Genomic DNA, 24,806 nt, shown 5'->3' with positions numbered 1-24,806 from the left:
GGGAGTATAACTAGTGACTTTCATTTTGCAGTGGCTCCTTAAAATGGCATCACCAAAATATCAGTCCAGAATTCCAAGGTGGGGCTGAGGGGTAAGACCTCCTGAGGTATACCCCCAAAGAATTGGGAGTGGCTTCTAGGCCCAGCAAGCAACTAGGTGGCTTTATTTTAGGGCTTCAGAGAGTTTCACGAAGTTTCACGAAGACCGTGTTAGACCATGGCTATGTAGTATGGATTTTTCTACCATGGGTCAAATCACAAATATCTACATGTAACAATTCCATATAAGAATATGATATTATCTACAGTGGATACTGTTGGTGCCCTGCCAGATCGTCTTCTGGTTAAGAGCCCATTCCCCAGCTCCTGTGACTTTGCTGCTCACTGCAGCTGTGATCCCCTTTAGATGATTGCTCATGGGCTACTGGTGTCCCCTTGCCCATTTGGAGAGCCACAGTCCCCATCGCCAGTGACTGCCTGGTGCAGGTGTACAAAACTCTGCCCCCAGTTGGGACGACTCTGAGCTGCCACGTATGTTCCAGAGCTCTTCCTTCAGTGAGCAGGCTGAGGCTACACCTCAGGTCACATTCCTGTTTGGCTTCTTCCCTTTCCTCATCCTGCTTCCTCTACCCCCTTCCTGGTTTCTTTTGGACGGACTTAATAAATAATAAATCATTTGTTCCCAAATGCTTATTTCAGGGTCTGCTTCTGGGGAACACCACCAGAAAAACATAGCCAGACTTTACTATGGGTATTGGTCTTGACCTTGGGTGGTGGCCATGTAATACATATGCATTGAATGTGTAGGGGGTTCTAAACTCGAGATTTCCTTGCTGAACCCTGACCTTGAGCCCAGAAGAGCAGGGGCTGAGCCCACCAGGACAGGGCCCATGTGTGGACTGCTTCACTCCAGGCTGTGTCCGTGAAACAACAATGAACATCACACCAACACGTGACTTCCCCTCTGATGGTTTATTTTATTGCTATTTATTCAGGCTCTTCCCCAAACATCTTTCGATCTCCATCATGGCCTCGTCCAGAAAGTTGAAACTGTGCCCTGCTTCTTGCCCTCTTCACAACACCCCCCCTTCCCTCTTACACAGAATATTTCAAAATAAAGATCGAAACAGGAACTTAGCTGAATTTTGCAACACAGAAGTGTATCCTAGGCCTACATTTAGAGAAAGTGGGGGGCGGGGAAGAGCAGTGAGTCCATGGGGTGGGGGAGGTGTGCACGCGGAAGGCAGTCACACGGGGTGGGAGGCAAACAAGATAATAGGTATCTGAGTCCTGGGGGCTCCAGAATCATCAGAAATTACCGACTTCCCGATGGGAAGTTTTAGAAAAATCTGTAACACACACTGTCTCCACATGGGAGGCGTTCACTTCCCCTTAAGGTAGACTAGAAAAAAATGAAAGAAACCCCAAACCCCACATTAACCGAACACACACACGCAAACACACACACGACAAACTCTAAGTCTCCAGATAAACTCCTTCAAATAGGCACTCTGGGGTGGCAGATATCTGGGGCTTTGGCCCCAAAAGGCAGGGGGGCACGATAGCTTCTGAAAGCTCTGAGGTCTGATCTGTCGGGGGGTACCGGCCCAGCTGGATGGGAAAGGAAGCTGGTTTGAAAAAGAACCTTCTACCTTCATCTAAAATAGTGACTTACAGGAAGTTCTGTGCCCTGTGCATCTCCTGAATGTAGCAGGTTGGCATTGCTAAAGAGCGCATCACTGAGATGGCAAAAGCTGGCCATTTAGATGTGGGCATTGCATCTGGAGACCTGACCGGCTCCACGAAGCAAGGACAAGGTGCAGTCTGCTGCTAACCACCATATCCTCAGAGCCCAGCACTGTGCCGGGCACTTAGTAGGCCTGCAACAAATGCCTGCTGATAGAATGAATGACATAAGAAGAAAAATCCTGCTCTCTCAAGAAGACAGATGTATAACCTTTTCATGGGTTATAAATTGGCTCTTTTTAAACTCTCAAAGTGGAATTATACTTTACTTATTCTCCTGACATCAGCTGGCCCTACACTTTTTTTTTTTAGTTGAAACTGAGTCTTTCTGGTTGGAGCCAGGGAATTAATCTAGTTATGTCCAAATTAGTGGTTGCTCAGCAAATGCACTGGTGAACTTCCATGGGACAGACGGTCCGTCTGAGGCCAGCTGCTGGCCCAGAACTGGCTGTTCGGCTGGAGGCCAGGCCAGGTCCTTACACGTTGAGTCTAAGATCTGGGGAGGACAGGTGGGTCTTTCACTGTATCCTGGGGGGCAGGGCTGAGCTTGGCTGGTGGTGAAAAAGTCCTTGTCTAGCTGCCTGGAGGGATGGCGTCAGGAATAGGAAGTAGAGGCAGGAAAGGAGGGAGGTCAGGGATTGCCCAGAGACTGGAGAACCAGGAAGCAGAAGGCTATGGTGGAGCCCAGGTGTCTTCACGCACTGTACTCTTGGGCACAAGGATGCTGGTGTGGGGGGATCAAGCACTTGGGGGAGCCTGTGTCCATCAGAAAGACGAGGTATAAGGAGCATCTTGAAAATGGAGAAGGCTGTTCTGATAAAACCCGCTTCCTGGGAAGGTTCTAAGGTAAACGATTGGACCCTCAGGGAATAGGGAAGCTAGTCAATGGTGTCTACACTGCAGAGAGAAAGCCAAGGGGATCGGAGCGAGGCAGGGAAGGAATGACTAATTGGAGGCAGCCACCTGGACACCCCAAGAGTGCTGAATTTGAAATGATGTCAGCAGTTCAAGGTATGTCTGGGGCGGGGGGGCCCAGGGTCCCTTTCCATGGGATCTAACTTGACCTTCAGGGCATGGCTACCAGAACTGGTGATCCCAGAGCCTCCAGAACCTCCTTCCCTTCTCCCCTCTTTCAATTTTGGACAAGAGACTAAGGACTCTTTGGGGGAATGATTTGGGTACAGAGTTTTGGTTTTCTTTTTTGTTTTTCGTATCAGGGTTATACAGACACTGGCCAAGTGCACGGCTGTTTTCAGGAAGGACAGAGTTGAGGCTCACCAGGGTGGTTTGGGTGGATGCTAGGGCCCTTCTGAGAGATGACAAGGTACAGATATCCCAGATTCCTCATCTCTTGCTTCCAGTGGGACAGAATCCTTGTCAAGTCCCTGCCGGGCAAGGGGAAGCTCTGGGGGGTTCAAGGAGTCTGGAGAAGGAAGGGAGGAGGGAATTGTCAAGGCACCTGTAGTATAAGCCCTGACAGTTGGGTTTTCTTTTCGGTGGCTCAAGTGCCTGACTTAAGCTTTGATTGCTGAGGTAGCCACTTTAGAGAAGGCTATCTCCAATAGGCATATTGCCAGCCACAGGACTAGATAAAAAGCCAGGCTTCTTCCTCCCCCCAGGCTCCTTTGTTTTAGATTTGGTTGGTTTCTATAGCTGACCATCTGGGCCCCTGGATTTCCCTCTTCCTGTGCTTTAAATTCCAGCTCTTATGTTTTAAGCTCACCAATAGGAGCGAGCCCGCAAAACCCGAGGCCCCCACCCTCAACCCCCCCCCCCCAAAAAGCAGAACCCCAGGCCTGTGTGGTCTCTCTCTCCCTGTGACCTCGCTGTGTGGCCCCAAGTGTGCCGTCCCGCAGGTAATAATCCTAAAGTTTCCTGACAGTTACTGCCAAAGGGTATCTTGCAATCGTAAAGAACCACGAGGGGGGCCCAGCCACGATACGGGTTATGGGTGAGCTGAGACCCGCACACCGCAGCCCCCTGAGATCAGGGTACCATGTGCCACCACTTGAAGGTGAAGGGCTTCCTGCGGACGTTGGTGCCGCAGTGGACTTCGCCCAGAAACTTGTGGTAGGCCGAAATGTCATCCACGAAGGTGCAGCAGAGGCCCAGGGGCTCCAGCAGGGAGCGCACGTGTGTCTCCAGGCAGCATACCTCCTCCACCTGGGGCCCGAACGGCTTAGGGATGCCCAGGTCCTTGTCCAGCACAATCATGTTCACCTGCCACGGGGGTGAGGCACCAGCTCCGTTTAGTGAGCGCCTACTACTCGCCTGGGCCCCGTGCGAAGCTCACTGAACCTTCCCAGCTACCCTACGATGCGAGTGTGGTGATTATCCCCACTTTACGGATGAGGAAACCGAGGCACCGATGGGGCGAAGCAACCTCCTACGTGGCAGAGCTGAAGTGGAAAAACCAGGCAACCTGCCTCTGCACGCACGCGTGGGAATATGCACACGCACACGCACGTGGTCAAATGTGTACATATCGGCGCGTGAGTATTTGCGTGTGCATCGATAGGTATCTGTGTGTGTGTTCTAACCTCCCTCCTTCTCATAGAAGACTCTCCTGTATGACGACAAGCATCCCTCCTGTCCATAAAGGTCTTTTTAACTCGGAAAGCCCTTTCCGATCTGTTAAAGGATTTCCCGGGACCCCCGTGAGGCAGCTGTAGGAGGGGCATTCTCACCCCTACGAGGGAACGCGGCCCCGAGAGGACAGGTGCCTGGGGTGGATGGGCGAGGCCACGCAGCAGCTCATCCAGGGCAGGGACCTGGACTTCCCGACCCACAGACTTAGCTGAGGGGACCTTCTGGCTCTGGCTGCCCCTGGTTGGCCCTGACGAGGTTTGGGGCCCCGCGTGCCTCACCATATTTGGGAAGTAGGCTCTGGCCTGGCGTTTCTCATCCATCTTGAACAGAGCGGGCAGATCGATGATGTCCTGCTCTGTCAGCCCCAGCTCCTTCTTGAGGATGTCACGGTTCCAGTCCAGGCAGCGCTGGGGGGGGGTGGGGGGGTGGAAAGGGAGGGTAGGCAAGTCCGGGGACACTCCTGCCATCTGCGTCGACCCTGCTCCTGTCTGCAGCATCACACCTGGGGCCCCAGCACTCCAGGGAGACTTCCAGCACCTACCTAGCGCCCCGCCACCTCTCCAGTGCCCCTCCCACCAGGGCTCAGTAACGGTGGGAATAAAGAGAACAAGACAGAAGAAGGTCACAGAATGACGCTTGGTGGAAATGAGACAGGGACTCAGAAGGGGGGATGCATCCATAGCAAACTTCAGGGAGCGCTGATCCCCTAAGAAAACATTAAAATCCAGGGCATATATTTACACACGCATTTCCTAGAAAGCAAGTCCGAGGCTTGCATCATATTTTAAAGGCGTGCGCCTCCCCCAATGTCATGGGCCTTACAGAACCCTTGGTTCTTTAGCGCTGCCTGATGCACCTTCCTTCCCAGGTCTCCTGTCTGCTCCTGGCCTCCGCGGGCCGCCACAGCCTGCCTTTGTCCCTCCATTTAGCTCCCAGCTTTGGCACAGCAGCAAAGCAGGGAGGCTGGACCGGAGGCTCATCGAGGCCCTTCCCTCCGTCTTGGACCCTGAACCCTCGGTCGTTCCCTATGGAAGCCCTGAGGACGTGAGAGGCGTCACTGGGCACAACCCCATCCCTCCCAGGGTCCCCTGCTCTGGCCTCACCTGGAAGTACTGGTTCTCTTGCACGAGACTCTCGCTGGACAGAATCTTGTTGATGGTGATTCGCTTGCTGCTCATCCCGCCCAAGCCTGTGGAAGTCAGAGGTCCCAGGGGACAGTCGAGCCTCCGGTTCCCAGCCTGGGTGCTCCCCTCTGTCAGCACCCACCCCTGCCCCCAGCTATTGGGCTAACTGCTGGGAGGGAGGAGATGGGGCCGGGGACAGGCAGGGACCCAGGAAGGTAACCCCAGGGCAGGGGAGGGCAGCACACACACTTCCTTCTCCAGGACAGGCCATGTTGCTCGAGCCAAGGAAGGCTTTATCTCTGGCCAGAGGGTGGAGTGGTCCAGGTAGGTACCTGGGTCTCCCCCCGCCGGAGCCTGCTTCTAAGGACCAGCAGCTGCCCAGGGTGAGTGTGGCGAAAGCAGGAGGCCCAGAGGTCGCCCTTGCTGTTTTCTAGAGCTGCCTCATGCTTGGCCCCTGCCCTGGTGTGTGCCTGCACCTGCCTCCTCCTATTCCACGCACGGCTTTTGGTCTGATTAGTCCTGCCTAACGCTCGCTGAGCACTCTTCTAGCTGCTTTACATGGATCGACTCAGGAATCTTTCCTGTATTCCTAGGAGGTAGCTGTTCGCAAGAAAGATGAAGAAACTGAGGCACCGAGAAGCTAAATGACTTGTCCAAGGTCTTTTAGCTTTGGCAGACCCTGTATGCAGACCAGGCAGTCTGATTCTAGAACCTAAGCTGTTAATTCTTCTTCTTCTTCTTTTTTTTTTTTTTTGGTGCCTGATCTGGGAAGAGTTGGCTGGTCCATCGCACTTCCCAATCTTGCAGCCTGTCAGTGGCAAAGAGACTGGGGCTGTCACACCCTGTACCTGTGCTGCCTCCACAGTGCCGCTTTGACCTGTCCGTATAAAGATAATGGCTCCTATATCCTATGGGTAGCTTTGGGGGTGTTTTTACTGTATAAAGAAGCCTCTAGGAAATCCAGACTCATGCTGGCCAAGCCAAGAAAAAAAATTCCCCATCGGTTGGGAATAAAAACAGGACAGTGGTCTTAAATTGGCTTTGTCTGTTCTGGCCCCTAGTCACTATCAAGAGCACTGCCTTTGGATACGGAGGGCAGTGATGTACGTAAGTATCAATGAGCCTTAGGAACGCAGACTTTTGGGAGTAGGCAGACTGGAGATACCAACCTGAAAAGGGACAAAAAGTAATTTAAGAAAAACGTGTAAGAAATTGTTACGCCCTCTGTAACCTGGCTCGCCGTCTCCAGCCGATCAGCTTTCCCTCTTTCCATAATAAATTCAAGAGCACACCTAGTCTCCGTCTGCATCTGTCCCAGTTAAGTGCATGCCTAAATTAAGCAGATAATTTCTCACTCTGGGACTGATAGTGACGACGTCTGGCTGTAGATCATGTCAGGCTATTCCCACTTTTCTTCCTGTCCCCCAACTGCATTACGTATATTTTTCTCTATCTCCCTTTCAAGCTCCTCAAATCCAGATCACAGGTCAGTTAGCTCTTTTTGGGTTCTGGTGCCACTTAAAGTGTCCACTTTAAACGTGTATGCTGATAATAGGGAGCAGCGGGCAGCTCGATGGTCCAGCTGACCACGGCGAAGGTCACAAGAGGCCGGGGCTGCTTCCCACCATGGTGACCTCACAGCCCGGAGCCGTCTGGACCCCCAGAAACTGGAGCCGGATGCTCAGGGGCAAAGTGCTCTGCCCCCTCCTCCTGGGCGTCTCTCTGGGGGCTCAGCTCCCCACTCCCCGCCAAGGGGCCGTGGGCACTCACCTTTGAACATGATGGCCTCCCCGTGGCCCTCCCTCTGCTTCTCTCGGAAGAGCTTGTAGCAGGCCGAGGTACTGGCCATGAGCAGCCGGAATTGCTGTGAGAGAACGTCCAGAGGGACGGTGTCCACAGAAGGGAAGTGGCCGAGGAGCACGAGGGAGCCCCCCCCAGGGACTCGGAGCCCTGTCTGCCTCTGGTCTCAGGCCTCCCCGTGCCAAGTGGCACAGACGGCCTGGCAGGGTTTTCTCCGCAATGCCGTGGAGTCCAAGCTCAGAGTCCAAAGTGGCTTCGGGCAGAATGGAAGAGCTTCTCCACGTGGCCAAGAGGCCGGGCCATTTGTATAACATTCCCAGGGTATGCCGCTGCAGCCATTCCTTTCCCTTCAGAAAACAAAAGAGCCCCAGGCCCACGCCCCACAGCTCTCCAGAGCATTACGGTAGCCCCTAGCCCTGTGATTATTGGACACTTGAACTCTGTGGCTAGGTCTGAATTGAGACGTGCTGTTCCGGGTAAAGTACACACCAGATTCTGCAGACTTGGTATGAATAAAAAAATGTAAAATCTCTCATTAATAATTTTCAGATCGATGACATGTTGAAATGCTAATATTTTGGTATATCGGGTTAAAAATTGACCCTGCCACAGCGACAACGTGCAAACTGACTTGAGCCTACTTCCTTCTTCCTCTCTGCGGTGCACTACCTCTAGATCCTGCCCTCTGCTGACGAGAGCTGGTAGCACACGAGTTCTCCACTATCCTATTCACTCAGGCCTCAGCGGCCAGCTCACCTTTGTGCCTGGGATGGGGACGAAGGTCATGAACTCATCGACGTGGCCCACGGTCAGCCAGTCTGAGTAGAGCTCCACGGGTGCCTGCACCTGCTGGGCTTGTAGGAAGTCCCGCACCACCTTGGTCATCCTCCGACCACCGGACCTGGGGTAGGGGTGGGGACGAGGTAGCTCTTCAGGGGATTTCCCGCTGTGCCTGCCTCACCAGAGGGCCTGCAGGAGTTCAGCCTCTGGGACCTAGCCTGTACCGAGGGCGGCATCAGCCAAAGTCACGGGAAGGAGCCTGAGGCTCAGGGCTGAGAGATCCTGGTGCAGGCACAGGAAGGCGTTTGTGCCCAGAGGCAAAGAAGGAGGCCGTGGCTGCAGCCGTGGCCTGTATGAATGGATGGCACGGAGCCCAGCCTTCAGCCCCTTCAGTTCCTGAGGGTGTCACGGGGAAGAAAGAGGCCAGCTTCTGTGCTCAGGGGTCCTGCCTGGACTGCTGGAGGGGGCTAGGGCACAGGCACAGTTCGAAAACCTGCCCTAGCCCATGTGCCTCTTTGTTGCATTAATTTCTACTGATCTTCGATCTTTAATCAGTTTAAGCAACACCTCCTCCAGGAAGCGCTTCCTGTTAGACTCTCTGAGGGCTTCGATGTCCCCAGTACCCTGAGACTATGACTCCAGGCCTTTGCAGTGGCCAAAATTCCTCTCTGATCTGGCCGCTGCCCGGGTCTGCTACCTCCGTTCCCTCCCTTCCTCCTTGCTCTACTCGCTCTGCTCGCTATCCCCCAAGGCTTTGCTTTTGCTGTTCCTTCTATCTGAAATGCTCTTTCTCTCCGATCTTCCCATGGTTGTTCCCTTCTCCTTCAAGCCTCAATTCCCAAGTCATTTCCTTAAACCCACAGAAGCTAACTTTACTCTTCACCACGTAGCCCTATCCTATCTCCTTCATTGCACTTATTAGCCTCCAGAAGGATCTCATTTATTTGCTGGCTTCCGTGCCGATTTTCTGTACTCCTCCGACCCTAGCTGAAAATTTCCCAAGGGCTGGGCTTTGTCTATTTGGCTCACTGTTGTATCCCTACAGCCTAGAACAGTGCCCGGAAGAGGAGGCCCTCAAGAAGTATTTGTCTCTAAGGAGCCCTCCCTGAACTCCCCGAGGGGGACCTATCTTTGGGTTCCCCTGGCTCCCTGTGCTTCTGCCTATCACTGTATATGTCCCTCCTCTGCCCCTTCTGTTTCGTGTCTGTGATCTCCACTGTCTCCCTGAAGGCGGGGCTGGGCTTCATGTTTAGAACGCCATGACTGGCACAGGGCTTGGCACTTGGCTGCTATTTGGAAAATACCTGCTGAATGGATGAGTGACTATGGAGTGGAGGGTGGCAAGAAGCTAGACCAATGGTCACTTCCTGGCCAGTGGCCTCCTCCCAGAAGGTAGAGCATCCTGTGTGGCTCAGAGGGACTTGGTGGCCAAATCCTGGCTGGTCCCATATAGGCAGGTTCCTGGCAGCCCTTTTGTGAAATGAGGACCGATAGCTCTTCATTGTGAAATGAAGACCGATCGCTCTTCCCACTGACTGTCCTGATCAAGAAAGAATCTGCCTTTTCACTGGGAAGTGGGTCACCCGGGGAGGGAGTGATGGTGTTACGGACAGGCCAGGGAGCCAGGGACTGGTGCTTTGGGGTAGGGCCCCGTCTTCGCAGCCCTCTTTTATGCGTGGGCACCCCCAAGGACTTATTGGTACTCTCCCGCTCATTCTCTGTCAATTACCTTCTACGGACTCCTTTGTCCCTTCCCTACCTGGTTTATAGTCTCGCTACACACCCTCCCATTTGGGGACGAGCTATGTATTTAGTTTTATATTAGATCCTAAGTCATGCTAAGATACAAAGGCCAACTCGGTTTCATTTCCAAGCGTGTCTGCATCTTTTCAGAGTTGTGGAAGGGGTTCGTTCTCCCAGCCCATCACTCCACGCGTGAGCAGCCCAGGCCACTCCTAAAGAGAAAGAATAACTCCTCCACCCCTGCTCCCCCCCAGCCCCGCCCTGGCTTCTCTTACAGAGGAAAGCTGCTTCCGATGAGGATCCGGCCCAGGGGGTATGTCTTGCCGTTGACAGTCACTGGTGGACTGACCTCCAGGTTCCCAAAGGAATCGAGGCTGGTAACAGGCTCATAGAGGGGCTCCCGGGTCACGTAGCCGAAATCTGGGCCCTGGGCACGGGACACACACCCATCATTAGTCTCCTGGAGCCCGAGGTCCTCAGCCCCCTCTCAGCCACCATCTGATGACTACTCTTTCACCACCTTATTAATCTGCCACTTAGCGTCTAGAGCCTTGCCCATGGTCTTCTTATTCCCGCCAAAGAGCGGGGGCTGGGCACGGGGAGGCTGAGTTCGTGGGCGCGCTGGTGTAAGGGTGGGCATGCCTGACGGTATACAAGTGTGTTTTAGTGTGTGTGTGCGCCCTGGGTCTCTGCATGTGCCTCTTTTTCTCAGACACAGAGACATATCGGTGACTTCAGAGTTAGTTCTCATTTTGTGCTGTTGAAATCCCCGCTCATTGCTTCATTTACCTGACCCTCGGTTTCCCAAGCTGTAAAAAAGAGGCATCCGATTAGATACCGGAGAGAGAGGGTGGTAGATTGTATCGTTGTTCCCAGCAACTTGCTACCCTTTTCCCAGTGAGAAGACTTTGCATCCTGAGCCGTGGCTGGTATGTGGGTATCTCCCCGTGGAAGGAATAGAATTCCCCGCCTAGTGTTGGACTTGGTCGTGTGACTTGCTTTGGCCACTGGCACGTGAGCAGAAGTATGCGTGCCAGGGCAGAGCAGAGGCCGTGAGATCCACCGCGTGTGCCGGCCGACTCTTTCTCTTCCCCTTGTGCTAGGAGAATGGCATTTCCCAGGCTGGGGGCCGCCCCTGCAGCTGGGGCTCTAGAAGGCGGAAGGCGTGAGGAAGCCGGACTGCAGGTAACCAGCCAACAGTCACTGCCGAGTTCAAGCAGTACATGGACCGTTAGTCGTTAGCCATTAAGATTTGGGAGTTGTTTGTTACTGCAGCCTTACTGAGGAAAAGCTGACCGATACACGCGGGAATGACGGACACGCAACATGTAGACCATCCCACCCATTCCCAGCCAACCGTATCTGTTCACTGAGCCCAGAGGCAGCCTCTGAATCCTTCTTAGCACAGAGCTCCAACGAACTGGAGTTGACACATAATATAGCCCTCTAGTGACTCTTGAATTTTAAGGTTCCTGCCCTGACTTTTTGGTGAAAAAGTAGGGGCCTTGCTTGGAGACTTGCCTTGGGGCCGGGACGAAGCTTGCCTGACAAAAATTCTTGTTTGAAAAGAAAACAATACCGTGGGGTGGGAAGATGTGGTTTGCCCTGGCCCAGCCGAGGGCTCAAGGGACGGCCGTGCCCAGTGGGGTGGATGGCTGCAGCTTAGCGCTTTCTCGCCTGGGAGCCCCAGATGGCAAGGTGTGATTTGCCGGGAGCCGGAGCAGTTGGGTTTTATGGCAGCACAAAGCCGGGCTTGGCCCAGGCCTCCGGGAACAATGCAGCCCGGGGCCTTGGAACCAGGCCAGCCCGGAACAAAGAAGGCAGGTGGTGACCAGGGAAGAGTGTGGGAGCAGGAGCTGGGAGGCCTCGGTTCTCATGGCTGCGGCCACCGTTGCTGGCGGCCAGTTTGATTCTACCCCTCACAGTGTGGGAAGAAGTGGACAGTCCTCACCGAGGACGATGTCTAGGACTGGGGACTGACAGCCATAATGATGGCTAGTAATGACCACTGTATTAGGTGCGCCAGGATGCCCCAGATGTGCCTTCAGTCCTCACAACAATACGGTTTCTATCCCCGTCTGCAGATGCGCGAACTGAGGCTTGAGGAGGGTAAGACGCGAGGCCAGGCTCTACCATTTCACCGTGGCGAGGGCCCCAGGTCAGGGAAGGTTCTCGAGAAGTAGGCGTGACCCTGTGGCCCTCTCGGGACTCCAGGAGAGGCTGCCATGCATGTGACCTTGGGAAAGCCCCCTGACCTATCCCCGTCTCTGCCTCTTGCTCCATCCAAGCATCCCCTGCCTGTTCAGGGTGGAAGGTGAGGACAAAGGAGACAGGTTTCGGTTCTGCCCTTATTCTGCCAGTGGGTCAGGGCATAACTGGGGTGGCGATGGCCTCTAGAATCAGGGGGTCGGATTGCTTTCAAGAAACACATACACTGGGGCACCTGGATGGCTCAGCTGGTTGATTTCAGCTCAGGTCATGATCCCAGGATTGTAGGATTGAGCCCTGTGTTGGGATCGGCATTGGGTGTGGAGCCTGCTTGAGATTCTCTCTGTCTCTCTCTCCCCCTCTCTCTCTCTCTGCCCCTCCCCTGCTCTCTCTCTCTAAATAAAAACAAAACAACAACAAAAAACCACACATAAGCTAAAAAACCACAGCTTCAATGAGCTTTGAAGTTGGAACCATGATTTTCGACAATGGCTTCACTATAATTTTCCTCTTTGGAACTTATTTTTCTGCCAGTGGGGGGTGGGGCAGGGGCAGGAGTTAGGGTTCTTGCCCCGCCTCTTTCCCATAGCTCCCATTTCCTGTGAGATAACTCTCCTACGAGAAAACTTTTTAGCCAGGGGATCAAAAAAGTCACGTCAGGGTGCTTTTCACTCCTGCCTTCCCAAGTGGGTGCAAGCGATAACAATAGAACATTTATCGAGCACTTGGGGTGTGTCAGGCCCTGGGGTAGTGTCGCACTTTCCTATGAGAAAATTCTCCAAGGAAAGGACCTTGGAGGTCACTATCCCAACTGACCCATTCTGCAGGGGAGAAGATGGAGGTGCTGGGCCACAGTCTAATTTGTCAAGGATGCCCAAGGTCTCCTGACCATTCTGTGCTGTAAGAGTCCTCAGGATTGTTTCCCCTGCCCCTCACCCCAAGGTGGCCCTCAGCATCTCACCAGAAGCTGCTTCATTGGGAAGTCCTTCAGGTATCCATCTCGGGGGGAGTCCAGTACCACGGGGAAGCCTTTATGGGGGGCCTCTATGTAGCCAAACTCAACTTCATCCTGTGGGGACACCAAGGAGAGCTGTCAGACAAGCCAGCCTCCCCCGTTCTTTTCACTAGCAAACGACGGCAGTGGTTTCTTACATATCCTTCTTCAAATAGTCTCTGCATGCTCCAAGCACGTTTGTACTCATATCAACCCCACTTCTTAAAACATAATCAATAACATCCTATGTACATTTTCTTGCAAGTAACATCTTTGTTTGAAGTGCATTCTGTATATATAGGTTGGCTTCTTTTTAGCTGCTGTATAGTACTCCACAGTAAGGCTAGCCCATCATGCCATATCCCAGTCGCCGGTGGATAAACATTTAGGTTGTTTTACAGTCTTTTGCTGCTATAAGGAGCAATGCTGCAGTGAATTGCCTTATACATTTATATCTCTGTGCACATGTGCACCTATGAGTTGACAGCAGAATTCCCATACGTGGAGCTGCTGGGTGCCAGGGCCCTGACATGAAGCCAGCTCTCCCTGCGTAGCCATGGCCCACGTCCCTCCCAGCCCGGGGCTCCTCACCTGGATCCAGCGGTCGCCTCGATTTACATACTGGAAGCAGACCTTCAGTTCACAGTTGGTTTTCTCAACCAGGTTCTTCACCTCTTTCAGGAACAAGTAATTGTCCTTCATGCTGAGAAGTTTGGGGCAGAGAGGGAGGCCAGGGGGAAGGGTGAGGAGGGACAAGGGCCAGTCCAACCGAGGTGGCAACAAGCAGCTGGCACCTCCGGGCTGTGCTGGGCAGATGAGGCCACAAATGCGTTCATAGTGACCTTTGCAAAGGCAGAGCCAAGGCCAAGCGAATTGCTCTAGTCGCGGCGTTTGCCAAGGTCACAAACAAATAAAACGAGAAAGGGGACTCTTGCCCCCACCTTCCCAGATTTCCAAAGAAAAGCTGTGTCTAGCTTAGAGGCAGGCGATGGGTCCGGGGCCTCAGGGTCCCATTGGGCTTGATCGGCACCCATGCAGGCCCTGCTTTTCCTTGCCTCTCCTTTTGCTGCAGGTGCCTAGCACATAATAGATGCTAAAAAAAAAAAAAAAAAATGCTGCCTAAGATGAGCTGAACACCCATGGGAGGTTCCCAACCAGATGACACGGGCGAGAATGAGAAAAGAAATGATGGCTATCGTATTTGAAGCACAGACTGTACCAAGACCTTGGATTAATACTTTGCCTGCTTCTTTTCATGCCCACGGTGACTGTGTGATGTCAGCATTTCAGAGCAATGGAGGCACAGAGAGGCCCCGCGGGTCGCCCAAGGTCACACGGGTGGTAAATGACAGAGCCAGGATCTGAACTCAGGTCTGTCTGCCCCCAAAGCCCCAGCGTTAGCCCCTTGCTTGCTTACCAGCACACGAACACTGACAAGGGAGGCAGGATGTTGGGGGTCATGATCCACGGAGCAATCCGGAACACCACAGTGTCCGTGAAGATAGGTGTCAGGGGAATCTCCTGGGCACGGGACAAAGGAGGGGATCACAGAGTCTGGTCAGGGTGCGTCTCAGGCCTGCCTCGTAGAGCGGGTGGAATCGACAAGCAGCCTACATTTGTTGAACACGCGCCGCGTGCCGGGCCCTGGGGTAGCGTCACATGTGCCCTCTCCTTTCTGCCCCACAGCAACCCCAGGGGGTAGATACTATCATAACCCCTTGCTTTGCAGGTGGGGAAACTGAGTCACAGACCTCTAGTCACAGGCTTGTTATGCGGCTGCCCACGGGCACGTGATCAGCAAGGGGTAAAGCCTGGATTTGAACCCAGGCAGTCACTATCAGATCCTGCCCCATCGAAGTCCACTTCCTGAAATTGGCCCACAGGACGGCCGAGCCGGCCCCGGGCCTTCTGCTTCTGCTCCGGGCACCTTGCCCTTTTCTACAGGTGAACGTTTCAAATGTTTGGGGGGAATTTTGCAACGTCCAGGTTGTTCTTTAAGGAAATGTTCAGAAGGCTTGCCTGGAACCTGAGGGAAAACAAGCGAACTCCAGGGTTCCTTTGCGTACTTGGCTTTGAACACCTACAGGAAACGGCGCCTGCCCTTGGCAGAGAAGGCGGGAGCGGACGGGACTATGGGCCTCGCTGGCCTTTCCTGCCTGGGTCTGCTTTTTCAATCTCTGCTGGTTTCCACTAGGGGGGCCGGTCTGACACCCCGATGGTCAGGCTACTCCAGGCACAGGTGGGAACAGAAGCCTTCTCCTTACCTCGTCCGGTGAGCGTCACCTTTCCTGCCTTTCTTCTTCTGAGGGACCTGAGGGATTCTGAGGAATGGGTTCCTACAAGTTTGGATGCTCGCAACGGCTCCAGAAGGAGAAAATTTGCCGTTTGTTTCATAGACGGGGAAACGAAGGCACGGGGGCAAATTCACCCGCCCCGTGTCTCGAGGGCTCGAAGCCGGGCAGTCTGACTCGGGAGCCTGTTCTCAGAAGTCTGAGCTAGACCCAGCCTCACCTTCTACAGAGCCCATTGTGTCCTGGCCCGAAGTGGTCTGGACCTGACAGTGGGCACGAGAGCCAGGTCCCTCCCTGTATCTGAGTAAAGCGGGCTGGGCCCGAGAGGTGGGAGTCTGGGCCTAAGATCCTTGTTAGCAGGATACATCTAAGTGAGGGTCGCTTCTCCTCCAGAGGGGCAGGTGCCCTCCTTCTCGTCCGGTTTCCCAAAACCAAGAACAAAGATGGGTGACATATGTGGCCATAGGGTGGGGGTGTGACCTGGGGCTGGGATTTGGGGTTCAGCCTGTGGGTCAGAGTTGGTGTAACCCACAGTCAGGTGAGGGGAGAGAAAAGCGGGGCATACGAGTAGTCGATAAACCTCACGTGTGTGGCCCAGTTTGCTCCCTGCGCTAACCAGGAGGGATCTGTGCCTCGGAACCACGCTACTGCAGGGGGGAGGGCAGACCAGGGGACAGACGTGGGGGATGTCAGAAACGTCACGCACAGGGAATCCTGGGGAGTCGGTGCGGCAAGCCGGAGGGTCCCCAGCGCACGGCTCCGAGGACCCTCACAGACACGTGTGCCTGGCAGGGCGGGGGCGGGGGGGGGAGCATCTAGGTCTCCAAGCTTGGGGTGGTCCAGGCTTGGAGGGCAGTGGAACGAGTGGGGGCCCCGAGACGGACCCTCTGGAAGAACTCCACCTGGTCCCCGGAGGCAGCCCTTCATGCTGGAGGCCTGGAGCCCTCACCTCGGCCATGTACTCCAGCAGGCTGACGTGGATGGACACCAGGCCCGGGAAGCCCTCGTCGGGAAAACGCAGGCCTTCCACAAAGAACAGCAGCTCTGCGGAGCCGCCCGTGTACTTGACCACGTGGTAGAGCTTCCGTCGGCCCAGGATGTGGATGTAACGCTGGCCGAAGAAAGGGTCTGGAGGGAGAAGGGCCGATGTCAGGTCCCCGCCCCCACCAGGGAGCAGTGTCAGTGGGGCAGGGGGCGAGACGGCAGAGAAACTAGTCCTCTAGACTTAGGGAGAAAAGCACAAGCAGAAAAGGCCACCAGAAGGGCCATGGCCCGTTCGATGTCCCAGCACTGTGGCCCGCTCGCCATGTGGCGTGGAACCAGACGACCTCTCTGGCTCCTGGCTTCCTCGCCTATGAAATGAGCTAGCCCTCCCCGCCATGGTATACACAAAATGCCAGCAGATGATGGCTGAGCAGCTAGCCGCGTGGAGGAAGGACATTACGTCCCTGAGTTACAGATAAGGAACCCGAGTCTCAGGATAGGGAAATGGCTTCTCCGAGGCCACGCAGCCAGTGAGTGGCCAAGCTGGGACACAAATTCATGTGTAATTCTGAACCCCAATCTCCCTTCCCCCTTAATAAACAAAACGTCGCTGTGCCCACTTGCACCCCAAATTCCTGTCTGCGGAACAGAAGTCACGTTGGCATGAAGAACCACACGTGGTCTCTGGCTGTACCTTCTCGTGGCTCTCACGCTTCGTGGGAAGCGTCATAAGTGAGCCACAGGAGAGAGATCCTGGCAGTTACTGGGGTAGGGAGGGTAGGGGAAGGGAGGCAGGGCAGGAAGCATGTGAGCAGAGGAAGGGAGACTTTGAGAGGCCCTTTAGGGTGGCAGAGGTGGGGTGTGGCGAGGAGAGGAGATACTTGCATTGCCAAAGGCATGGAGGTAGGACCCTATGCAGAGCTTCCACAAGGAGTTTCTTTATGCCCTGCAGAGCTGGAAGGGCAGAATCAGGCTCAGCTTAATACTCATCGTCAATAACAATGGTAATGATGAATGACCAGTCACCCATGGGTTAGAACATGTCACCGGGACAGTCCTGGTACAAATAGGTGCTTGATTAAAACGTGTAAATTAAGGGGCACCTGGGTGGCTCAGTCGGTTGAGCATCTGACTTCGGCTCAGGTCATGATCTCAGGGTTCGTGAGTTCGAGCCCCGCGTCGGGCTCTGTGCTGACAGCTCAGAGCCTGGAGCCTGCTTCCGATTCTGTGTCTCTCTCTCTCTCTGACCCTCCCCTGCTCACACTCTGTCTCCCTCTCACAAATCAATAAACATTAAAAAAAAAAACCCTTGTAAATTAAATGGAGGAATCTCCGAAGCCCGGGTTCAGGACAGTTCCTCACATTAGGACAATATGCTCAACTAGACCCTGGTATAGGTCTGGTTAACCTATTTATCTCGCTGAGGGCAGGTGACCCTAGTGGTTATGACCTCCAGAGTCAGAGAGACCTGGGTTCAAATACCGCTCTAACTTCACAAGCAAAACCTTAGGGAGTTCACTTAACCTCCCTGAGCCTCAGTTCACCCGTTTGTTAAATGGGGATAATAACACCGACGCCACAAAGTCGTTGCAAGATGAAAGGACACGGCATCAGTAACTTAGGGAAACCCAGTAACCCCGGGTAACCATCAGTAACCCAGCTGGGGCCTGTTGGCATTTGTATTACAAGAGCCCGTCAGTGAGTTGGCACCGACCTTCCTGCGAACCTCAGGGCCTTTTCACTGAACGGCTTATGAACAGAAGGCGAAGAAATAATACCTCACCTCACCTTGCCTTGGGTGGGCCCAAGAAACGAGGCAGATAGACTCAGACACCGGATGTGCCAAGGAGCTCGTCACGGCCCGACCCGGAAACGACGGCGTGCGCCCTGAGTACCTCCCGATCACCAAGTAGATCCAGATGGGTGCACGTAATTGAGAAAGTTCTCTTCCAGGCCCTCAGGCCCACCCGTACGTCCCAGGTTGAACTTGCACTGATGCTCAGGGGAGAGGGCTCAGGCCTAGAAGCGGACCTGTCTTCGCAGGAAGCTCCAAAGCTTCCCCAGGACTCTGGGCACTTGGGCATTCGGCCTGGGCCTGGGCAGGGAAGGGGTCTGGTCAGGTAGCTGGGTCAGGTGCCAGGACACCTTCTTGCCCATCTGCAGGTGGTATTCTCCCCCTCGAGGCCTGCAATTTATGTTTCTCTCTTTCTGGTGACTTGGGTCAGCGCCGGGCGGATCGATTCCTTGGTGGGAACAATCCAGCCGCTGTCCCAAGGAGCCTCCTTCCCCCCCTGTCCCCAGCTTGGTGCGGGCCGCCTGGGCATGACCGGCTCTCCCTGCGGGACGCCACAATGCCCTTCTGTTGAGCAGCCCACATGCCTCGGGCTGGGCCTGCCAGCCACCCTGACCTCTCCTTGGCCCCAGGCATTGGCCCTACCGGCCGCCGCGTGGTATGGGTTGGCATAACCCTTCTGGTCACTTTGGAGCCACTCCACCTCCCAAGGAGGCTCCTTGATAGTGCGACCAACTGTCCTGGTTTGCCGGGGACTGAGCGGTTTCCAGGAGGAGGGATTTTCTGTGTTAAAGCCAGGAAAGTCCTGGGCAGACTGGGGCACGCTGGTCACTGTATCCTTAGAGGACGAGGTCAGGCCCCAACGTTGGGGTCCTGGGGCAGAATCTGAGGCTGGAACACAGATACCTGTGTCTGCCTGACAGCACTGGGGACCTCTGTCTATGGCAATGATTGTAATGAATAATCGTCAGAATAATCCCAACAGAAGCAACAGGTGCCATCTTTAGAAGCATTCCACGGGCCGGCTACTGTGCTGAGCACCCGACATCTGTTCCTTGTTTAATCCCTGCCGTGAGCAGGGACGGTCAGGCCTCTCATCCCTGACCCAGGGATGTTCATGAACCCGTAGTTCATCCCTACGTCCCAGATGAACTCACAGGGCGTGGGCTTGTGAGCAGACTTGCCCAGATGCAGGGTTTGAACCTCCCAGGCTCCAGAGTTCCCTCCTGGGGTCCCTTGGCCTCCAGCCCGGCCCCCAGCCCTTGGGGGACACAGGTGAAACACCGCATTCATGTAACACAACACGTTCTCACCCATCGCCGTACTCAGATTTTGACCAAACCCGAAAACCTTTGCCCAGAAGGAAAGAAAACCGTCACAGATGGATTATTCCCTTCCCCCCACCTGTTCTTTCCAAGATTCCACATTTTGTGGGGAACTATTCTGGAATCGTCGCCGTGTCAGGAACGGGCCCCCCTCGCCCCTCGGGACAGCAGCCCAGATAAGACAGACGGGGCGACGGAGCCTCAAGGTGCTTGTCTACACAGGGCCCATCTCGGATGGCAAGTGAGGGGCCGCGATGTGATCGCGGGGCCAGACGGCGACCCGCGCCCACTACCAAACAGGGCCCTCTGGATAACGTGCAGGTGTCACCGCCAGCAAATCATCCCGCGTTACAATTCAACGTCACGGTCGAGAGGCACAGGTGGAGGCCCGGTCCCGCCGGCAGCCCCTGTCGCTGTGGCAACCCTGGACTGGACGGGGTAAACATCAACCTCTCCGGCCCCCTGGGGCAGCAGAGCCGGCCTGACTCTGGGGTCGTTCCAACCTGTGTGAGGTCACTGTCCGGGCCCAGGGTGGATCAGAGGGAGGACTGGCTTTGGGTGGCCGCTGTCCACTGCTGTCCTGGTTAAATCACCCCCCGCGGTGAGGGTCCAGGGCCCCCGTGACCAACTCCTCGTGGTTCTAGCAAGCCTGTCCAGAGGCGGGCCCCAGAGGTAGGCCGGAGATCCGGGGCCCCCCAGACAGCTGGGCACACAGGGGAAGCCCCGCCCCACATCATGGCAAATTGCAAAGCAAACTATTTTGCTGAGAGAGGCTTTTAATACATAAATCAGATCTTGACAGCCCCTTGCTTAAAACCCTCTAATGGCTTTCCACTGCACTCAGAATAAAATCCAAGGCCTCTCTCTGCATGCCCTGGCCTCTGCCCAGATCGCTGACCTTGACTCCAACACAGCCACCACTTCTGGTCTCCCTTTTGCTCCTCCAACGCCCCAAGCTGGTCCGCTCCTCTGGGCTTTGTATGTGCTGTTCCCTCTGCTTGGAACACTCTTCCCTCAGCTCATGAATGGCTATTTCCTCCCCATTGTTGATTTGGGTCTCAGCTCAAATGTCACCTGCTCAGAGAAGCCTTCCCAGACCTTCCCAGGCTAGCGAGGCCTCCCCTCTGTCTCTGATGTTCCCTATTACTTGGTGGGTATCGTTTCCTCCAGTTGTGCTCCTTATCAGGTCTCCCTCACTAGGCCATCGCCTCCCCCACGGCGGGCCGGGACTGCAGAGGTCACTGCCAGGACCCCGGCACTGAGAATGGCACTTGGCACTGAGGGGGCTCAACGTGTATTTCTAGAAAGAATGAGACAGAGCGGGCAGCTGTGAGGGCTAGTTCTGCGGTGGAAGCAAGCTCCCTGCACAGCGGGGACCCAGGGTGCCCTGTCACCATCAAGAGGAGCAAGGGGTCAGCTCTGCAAAAGTGCCCAGAACCTCATCGGAGACCCTTGAAAAGTTAGAAGGCAGCCGGGGCACCCAGGTGGCTCAGTCGGTTGAGTGTCTCACTTTGGCTCAGGTCGCGACCTCACGGTTTGTGAGTTTGAGCCCCATGGGGGGCTCTGTGCTGTCAGCACAGAGCCCGCTTCGGATCCTCTGTCCCCTGCTCTCTCTCTCTGTCTGCCCCCCTGCTTGTGTATGCACATGCTCTCTCTTTTGAAAATAAATAAACACTAAAAAAAAAAAAAAAGAGTCAGAGGTCGTTTTCTGCTCCAGAAAGTCCGAGATGGGCAGAAAACACCCAGGGAAGTGATGGGTGCATATCATGAAGGTGATGTGGCTCTAGAAAGGTGATGGACCTCAAAAGCCCTGCCTCCTTTGGTTCATGGGGAAGGGGGGACTCTAGGTTGTACATAAACCTGCGTCACTACCAACTCCTTTGAGGCGGGAGAGGCCCATCCCTGGGGCCTCGTGACTTCACAGGACAAGAGTGCTCCCAGTGGCTATTTCTAAGAGGCCAATCCTGGCCCTCTCCAGTCACCTGCACCCGCAGGGGCCATAACTGCTAAGGGGTGGGAGGACAGGAGACTCCACAGAGGCGTCTGGGGAAGGCCTGGGGCAGAGCTGGGGATAACTTTGGGGAAGGTGGAGGGCAGAGCTGGGCCCCGGCGAGCTTAGCTCAGCGAGCGCTTGAAGGGACGGAAACGTTCAGAAGGGCAGGGGTCACTCACTCTCCACGTAGAACACGCCCACTTTGTCCGAGTCTGTCATGGAAATGTAGAGAACGATCTCATATCCCACGGGGAGGCGGTCTGGGCCTTTGGTCCGCAGGATCATCTGGGACATGTCCTTGAGGTCTGTGGCGAGGGCGGGGGGCGGGGCAGGGGGATGCACGGGGAGGTTAGAATTAAGAGACGTGCGGCTGGACTGTTGGCTCGCAAAGAACCCTCACTTTTCCCATCAAGACAGAACCCGCACCCCCCCCCCAACATGCGTATTGTGGAAACTGCAGAAAAGCATAAAACCCGGTTATCACCTCCAATACCATGATCTCCTGTGACCTCTTGAGAATTTCCTTCCAGTCCGTTCCCTAGGTGTATGAGTACGTGTAACTCCTAAAAAATGTGGTTCCGATTGAACCACATTCGTAGATTTGTCTTTTTTTTTTTTGCAAGAGTGGATACTTCAGTCCACCATCCCCAGGAGACTGAAGGTCGCTCCAGCCTCTGCCTTGGCCCGGCCCAGGACTGAGCAGAGTGTTTCCACTGCTTCTCCCTGCCCCCAACCCCGAGCGTGGGTCCCGCTGGTACCTTCCTTGCTGTAGACCTTCTCGTCGTTCAAATCCTCCTTGGGCAACCAGGGCGTGTCTCGGTCACAGTTCACCAGCAGGATGGCCCCCTGGCCCTCAGGACCCCAGGTCCAGGATGCCTGCGTCGGCAGGGAGACAGGTCAGTGCCTTCTTGTCTACCCTCTGGCTGATTCCCGGTGCCACTGCAGATCCCACGGGACGCCAAAGAGACAGCCCCAGGATGCCAGAAAGAGCAGTCACCGCTCATCAGGGGCAGGGGGCACTTGGCAAACGCGAACTCCCCATCTGATGCCCGGAGAGGGGCAGTGTAAGCACTGGAGGTAAGCTCAGGAGGGGGACGGTGGCAGAGGGAGACCCAGAGATAGGAAAACTGACCGGGGCTTTTATGAGCCTTGTGTCTGGTGTGCCTGTGCCTGGAGGAGGTGGAGGCAGGGAGACGGAGGGAGGCCAGAGAAATGAGCCCGCCGACATTCTACGACAGGCTCTGAAGTCCACAGGGGATCACGGGGAGAGGCCTGGACGGACAGACACCCAGCTGTTTGCAGACATGCTGAGTGGTCCAAATGGGACCTGCAAGGCGATCCATTCTCTAGGCCGCAGCCAGGGCCGAATTGGAACGAGCTCCAACCAGATCATGTTGCTTTCCTGCTTTAAGCCCTGCCGGGGGCTCCCTGTTGACTTAGGATAAAGTCCCGATCCCTCACCGCAGGCTGCAAGGCCCGGCGAGACCTGCCGGCTCTCCTTCGGCCCCCCTCCACCTTCCCCCTCGCTCGCTCTGCTCCCCCAGCTCTCAGGCCTGTGCCCTTACGTGTTGCTGTGCTCACTGCGTGCTCCTGTGTCCCCCTAACCTGGCCAACCCCACTCCTCCTCCTGGTTGTGGCACGGCCATCCGTTCTTCCTGGAGGCCCTTCTGATTCTCCAGCCCTGAGCATCTGCCCTGGGTCTACGCTGAGGGCACCGTACACGTCCTCTCTGGGGATGAACTGGCATATGAAAGTAACATATGCCCCTGGCAAAAATATCGGTGACGTAGAAGGCCAGGAAATGGAAAATAGGTAGGAGCAAACCGCCTGGATATACGCAGGGCGAAACCAGTGGAGCTGAACAACCGGCTTGAGGGCAAAGGAGAAAAGCAGCATGAAATGGACAGCACGAGGCTCTCGACACGAGTTAAAACATACACGCGCACGAACCACACTGTGCGTTCTACGAGAATCATGAGAACACAGGGGCGCCTGGGTGGCTCCGTCGGTTAAGCGTCTAACTCTCGGCCTCAGCTCGGGTCATGATCTCGTGGTTTGTGGGTTCGAGGCCCCACATCAGGCTCTGCACTGACAGTGTGGAGCCTCTCTCTCCCTCGGTCTGCGTCTCCCCCCCTCGTGCTGTCTCTGTCTCTCTCAAAATAAATAGAGAAAATTTAAAAAGGAAAAAAAGAATCATGAGAACAGAAAGAAACACCCTGAGCCCATTAAAATGGCCCTTTGCGGGGGAGCAGAATGGGAGTGTGGAATGCAGGGTAAAAGAGAATAAATGAATGATGAATGAATGAATGAATGAGTAGAACAAGAGAGGCATTGTGTGTGCACCATGAAAAATAACATGCACGGGCGCCTGGATGGCTCAGTTGGTCGAGCATCCCACTCTTGATTTCAGCTTAGGTCATGATCCCAGGGTCTTGGGATCAAGCCCTTGCGTTGGGCTCTGGGCTAAGAGTGGAGCCTGCTTGGGATTCTCTCTCTCTCTCTCTCTCTCTCTCTCTCTCTCTCTCTTTCCCTCTGCCTCCCTCCCCCCACTTGCTCTCTCCTCTAAAGTGAGAAAAAATATATGACTTGAACTGAGAACGATTAATGCAATCTTTCCTCCTGACAGTCCCCCTCGTTCAGTTTTAAAATTAAAAAAAATGGGGGGGTGGAAATAATGAGAGCAAATGCTTTGGCAGCACTTTCTCTGGGGCAGGACGGTCATTATTTCCACAAACTAGTGTCCCATCCTGTGGGGGGGGTGGGGACGGAGCCCGGCTCCCCCGTGAGCTCTGCCACGGGTGTGCCATGTGCGGGAGCCTGTGCTGGGCCTCAGTCTCCTCCTCTGTAAAAGGGGAGCTGTCTGCTGGGAGAACTACGGGATCCATCCTGGGGCTCTGCCCCCAGGCACCCCCCCCCCCCCCCCCCCCCCGCCCATGCCAGCCCCGTCTGCCCTGGTAACTAGATACCTTTCTTGGGTTGTTCTTCTCCACCACGCCGTCCCGGTCTGCGTCCACATCCAGGGAGATCTCTGGGGACAGACACATGGGTGAGTTGTTGAGCCTGCCAGACAGGGTGAGGTAGGCCAGGGATCTCCCAATACTTCACCGTTCCGCAGGCAGTTCTGGGGGGTGGGCGGGTTGAACCTCACTCTACAGGTCTAGGAGCCTTGGCTCAGAGGGGCCAAATTGTGTGCCCTGTGTGAACAGGTTGCATTAGCAGACCTGGGACACACACTGTGTTTGGTCAGATCTGAAGCTCACATTTTACAAAACTTTCACAGGGAGGGTGCCTGAGTGGCTCAGTCAGTTGAGCGTCGGACTTCGGCTCAGGTCATGATCTCACGGTCTGTGAGTTTGAGCCCCGCGTCTGGCTCCGTGCTGACAGCTCAGAGCCTGGAGCCTGCTTCGGATTCTGTGTCTCTCTCTCTCTCTCTCTGCC

General features: G+C 55.0%; 1 protein-coding gene across 1 annotated transcript in view; it reads right to left on the bottom strand.

The window, feature by feature from the left end:
* Positions 1-952: 952 nt before the first annotated feature.
* Positions 953-24,806, bottom strand: part of PADI2 (peptidyl arginine deiminase 2) — a 43,213-nt gene continuing 19,359 nt past the window's right edge. The window contains exons 4-16 of the mRNA XM_078452322.2: positions 24,335-24,396; positions 22,127-22,244; positions 21,548-21,673; positions 16,224-16,402; positions 14,401-14,504; positions 13,575-13,686; positions 12,951-13,058; positions 10,057-10,208; positions 8,015-8,159; positions 7,229-7,322; positions 5,438-5,523; positions 4,613-4,741; positions 953-3,965 (exon numbers count right to left, since the gene is read on the bottom strand). Of these exons, the coding sequence (XP_078308448.1) occupies positions 3,732-3,965; positions 4,613-4,741; positions 5,438-5,523; positions 7,229-7,322; positions 8,015-8,159; positions 10,057-10,208; positions 12,951-13,058; positions 13,575-13,686; positions 14,401-14,504; positions 16,224-16,402; positions 21,548-21,673; positions 22,127-22,244; positions 24,335-24,396 (1,649 nt within the window). The 3' untranslated portion in view covers positions 953-3,731. The remainder of the gene's footprint in view (positions 3,966-4,612; positions 4,742-5,437; positions 5,524-7,228; positions 7,323-8,014; positions 8,160-10,056; positions 10,209-12,950; positions 13,059-13,574; positions 13,687-14,400; positions 14,505-16,223; positions 16,403-21,547; positions 21,674-22,126; positions 22,245-24,334; positions 24,397-24,806) is intronic.

Source organism: Panthera onca, chromosome C1 (genome assembly GCF_046562875.1).
Source record: "Panthera onca isolate mPanOnc1 chromosome C1, mPanOnc1 haplotype 2, whole genome shotgun sequence".
Taxonomy (NCBI): Eukaryota; Metazoa; Chordata; class Mammalia; order Carnivora; family Felidae; genus Panthera; species Panthera onca.
This window is presented reverse-complemented; position numbering and strand designations above follow the sequence as displayed.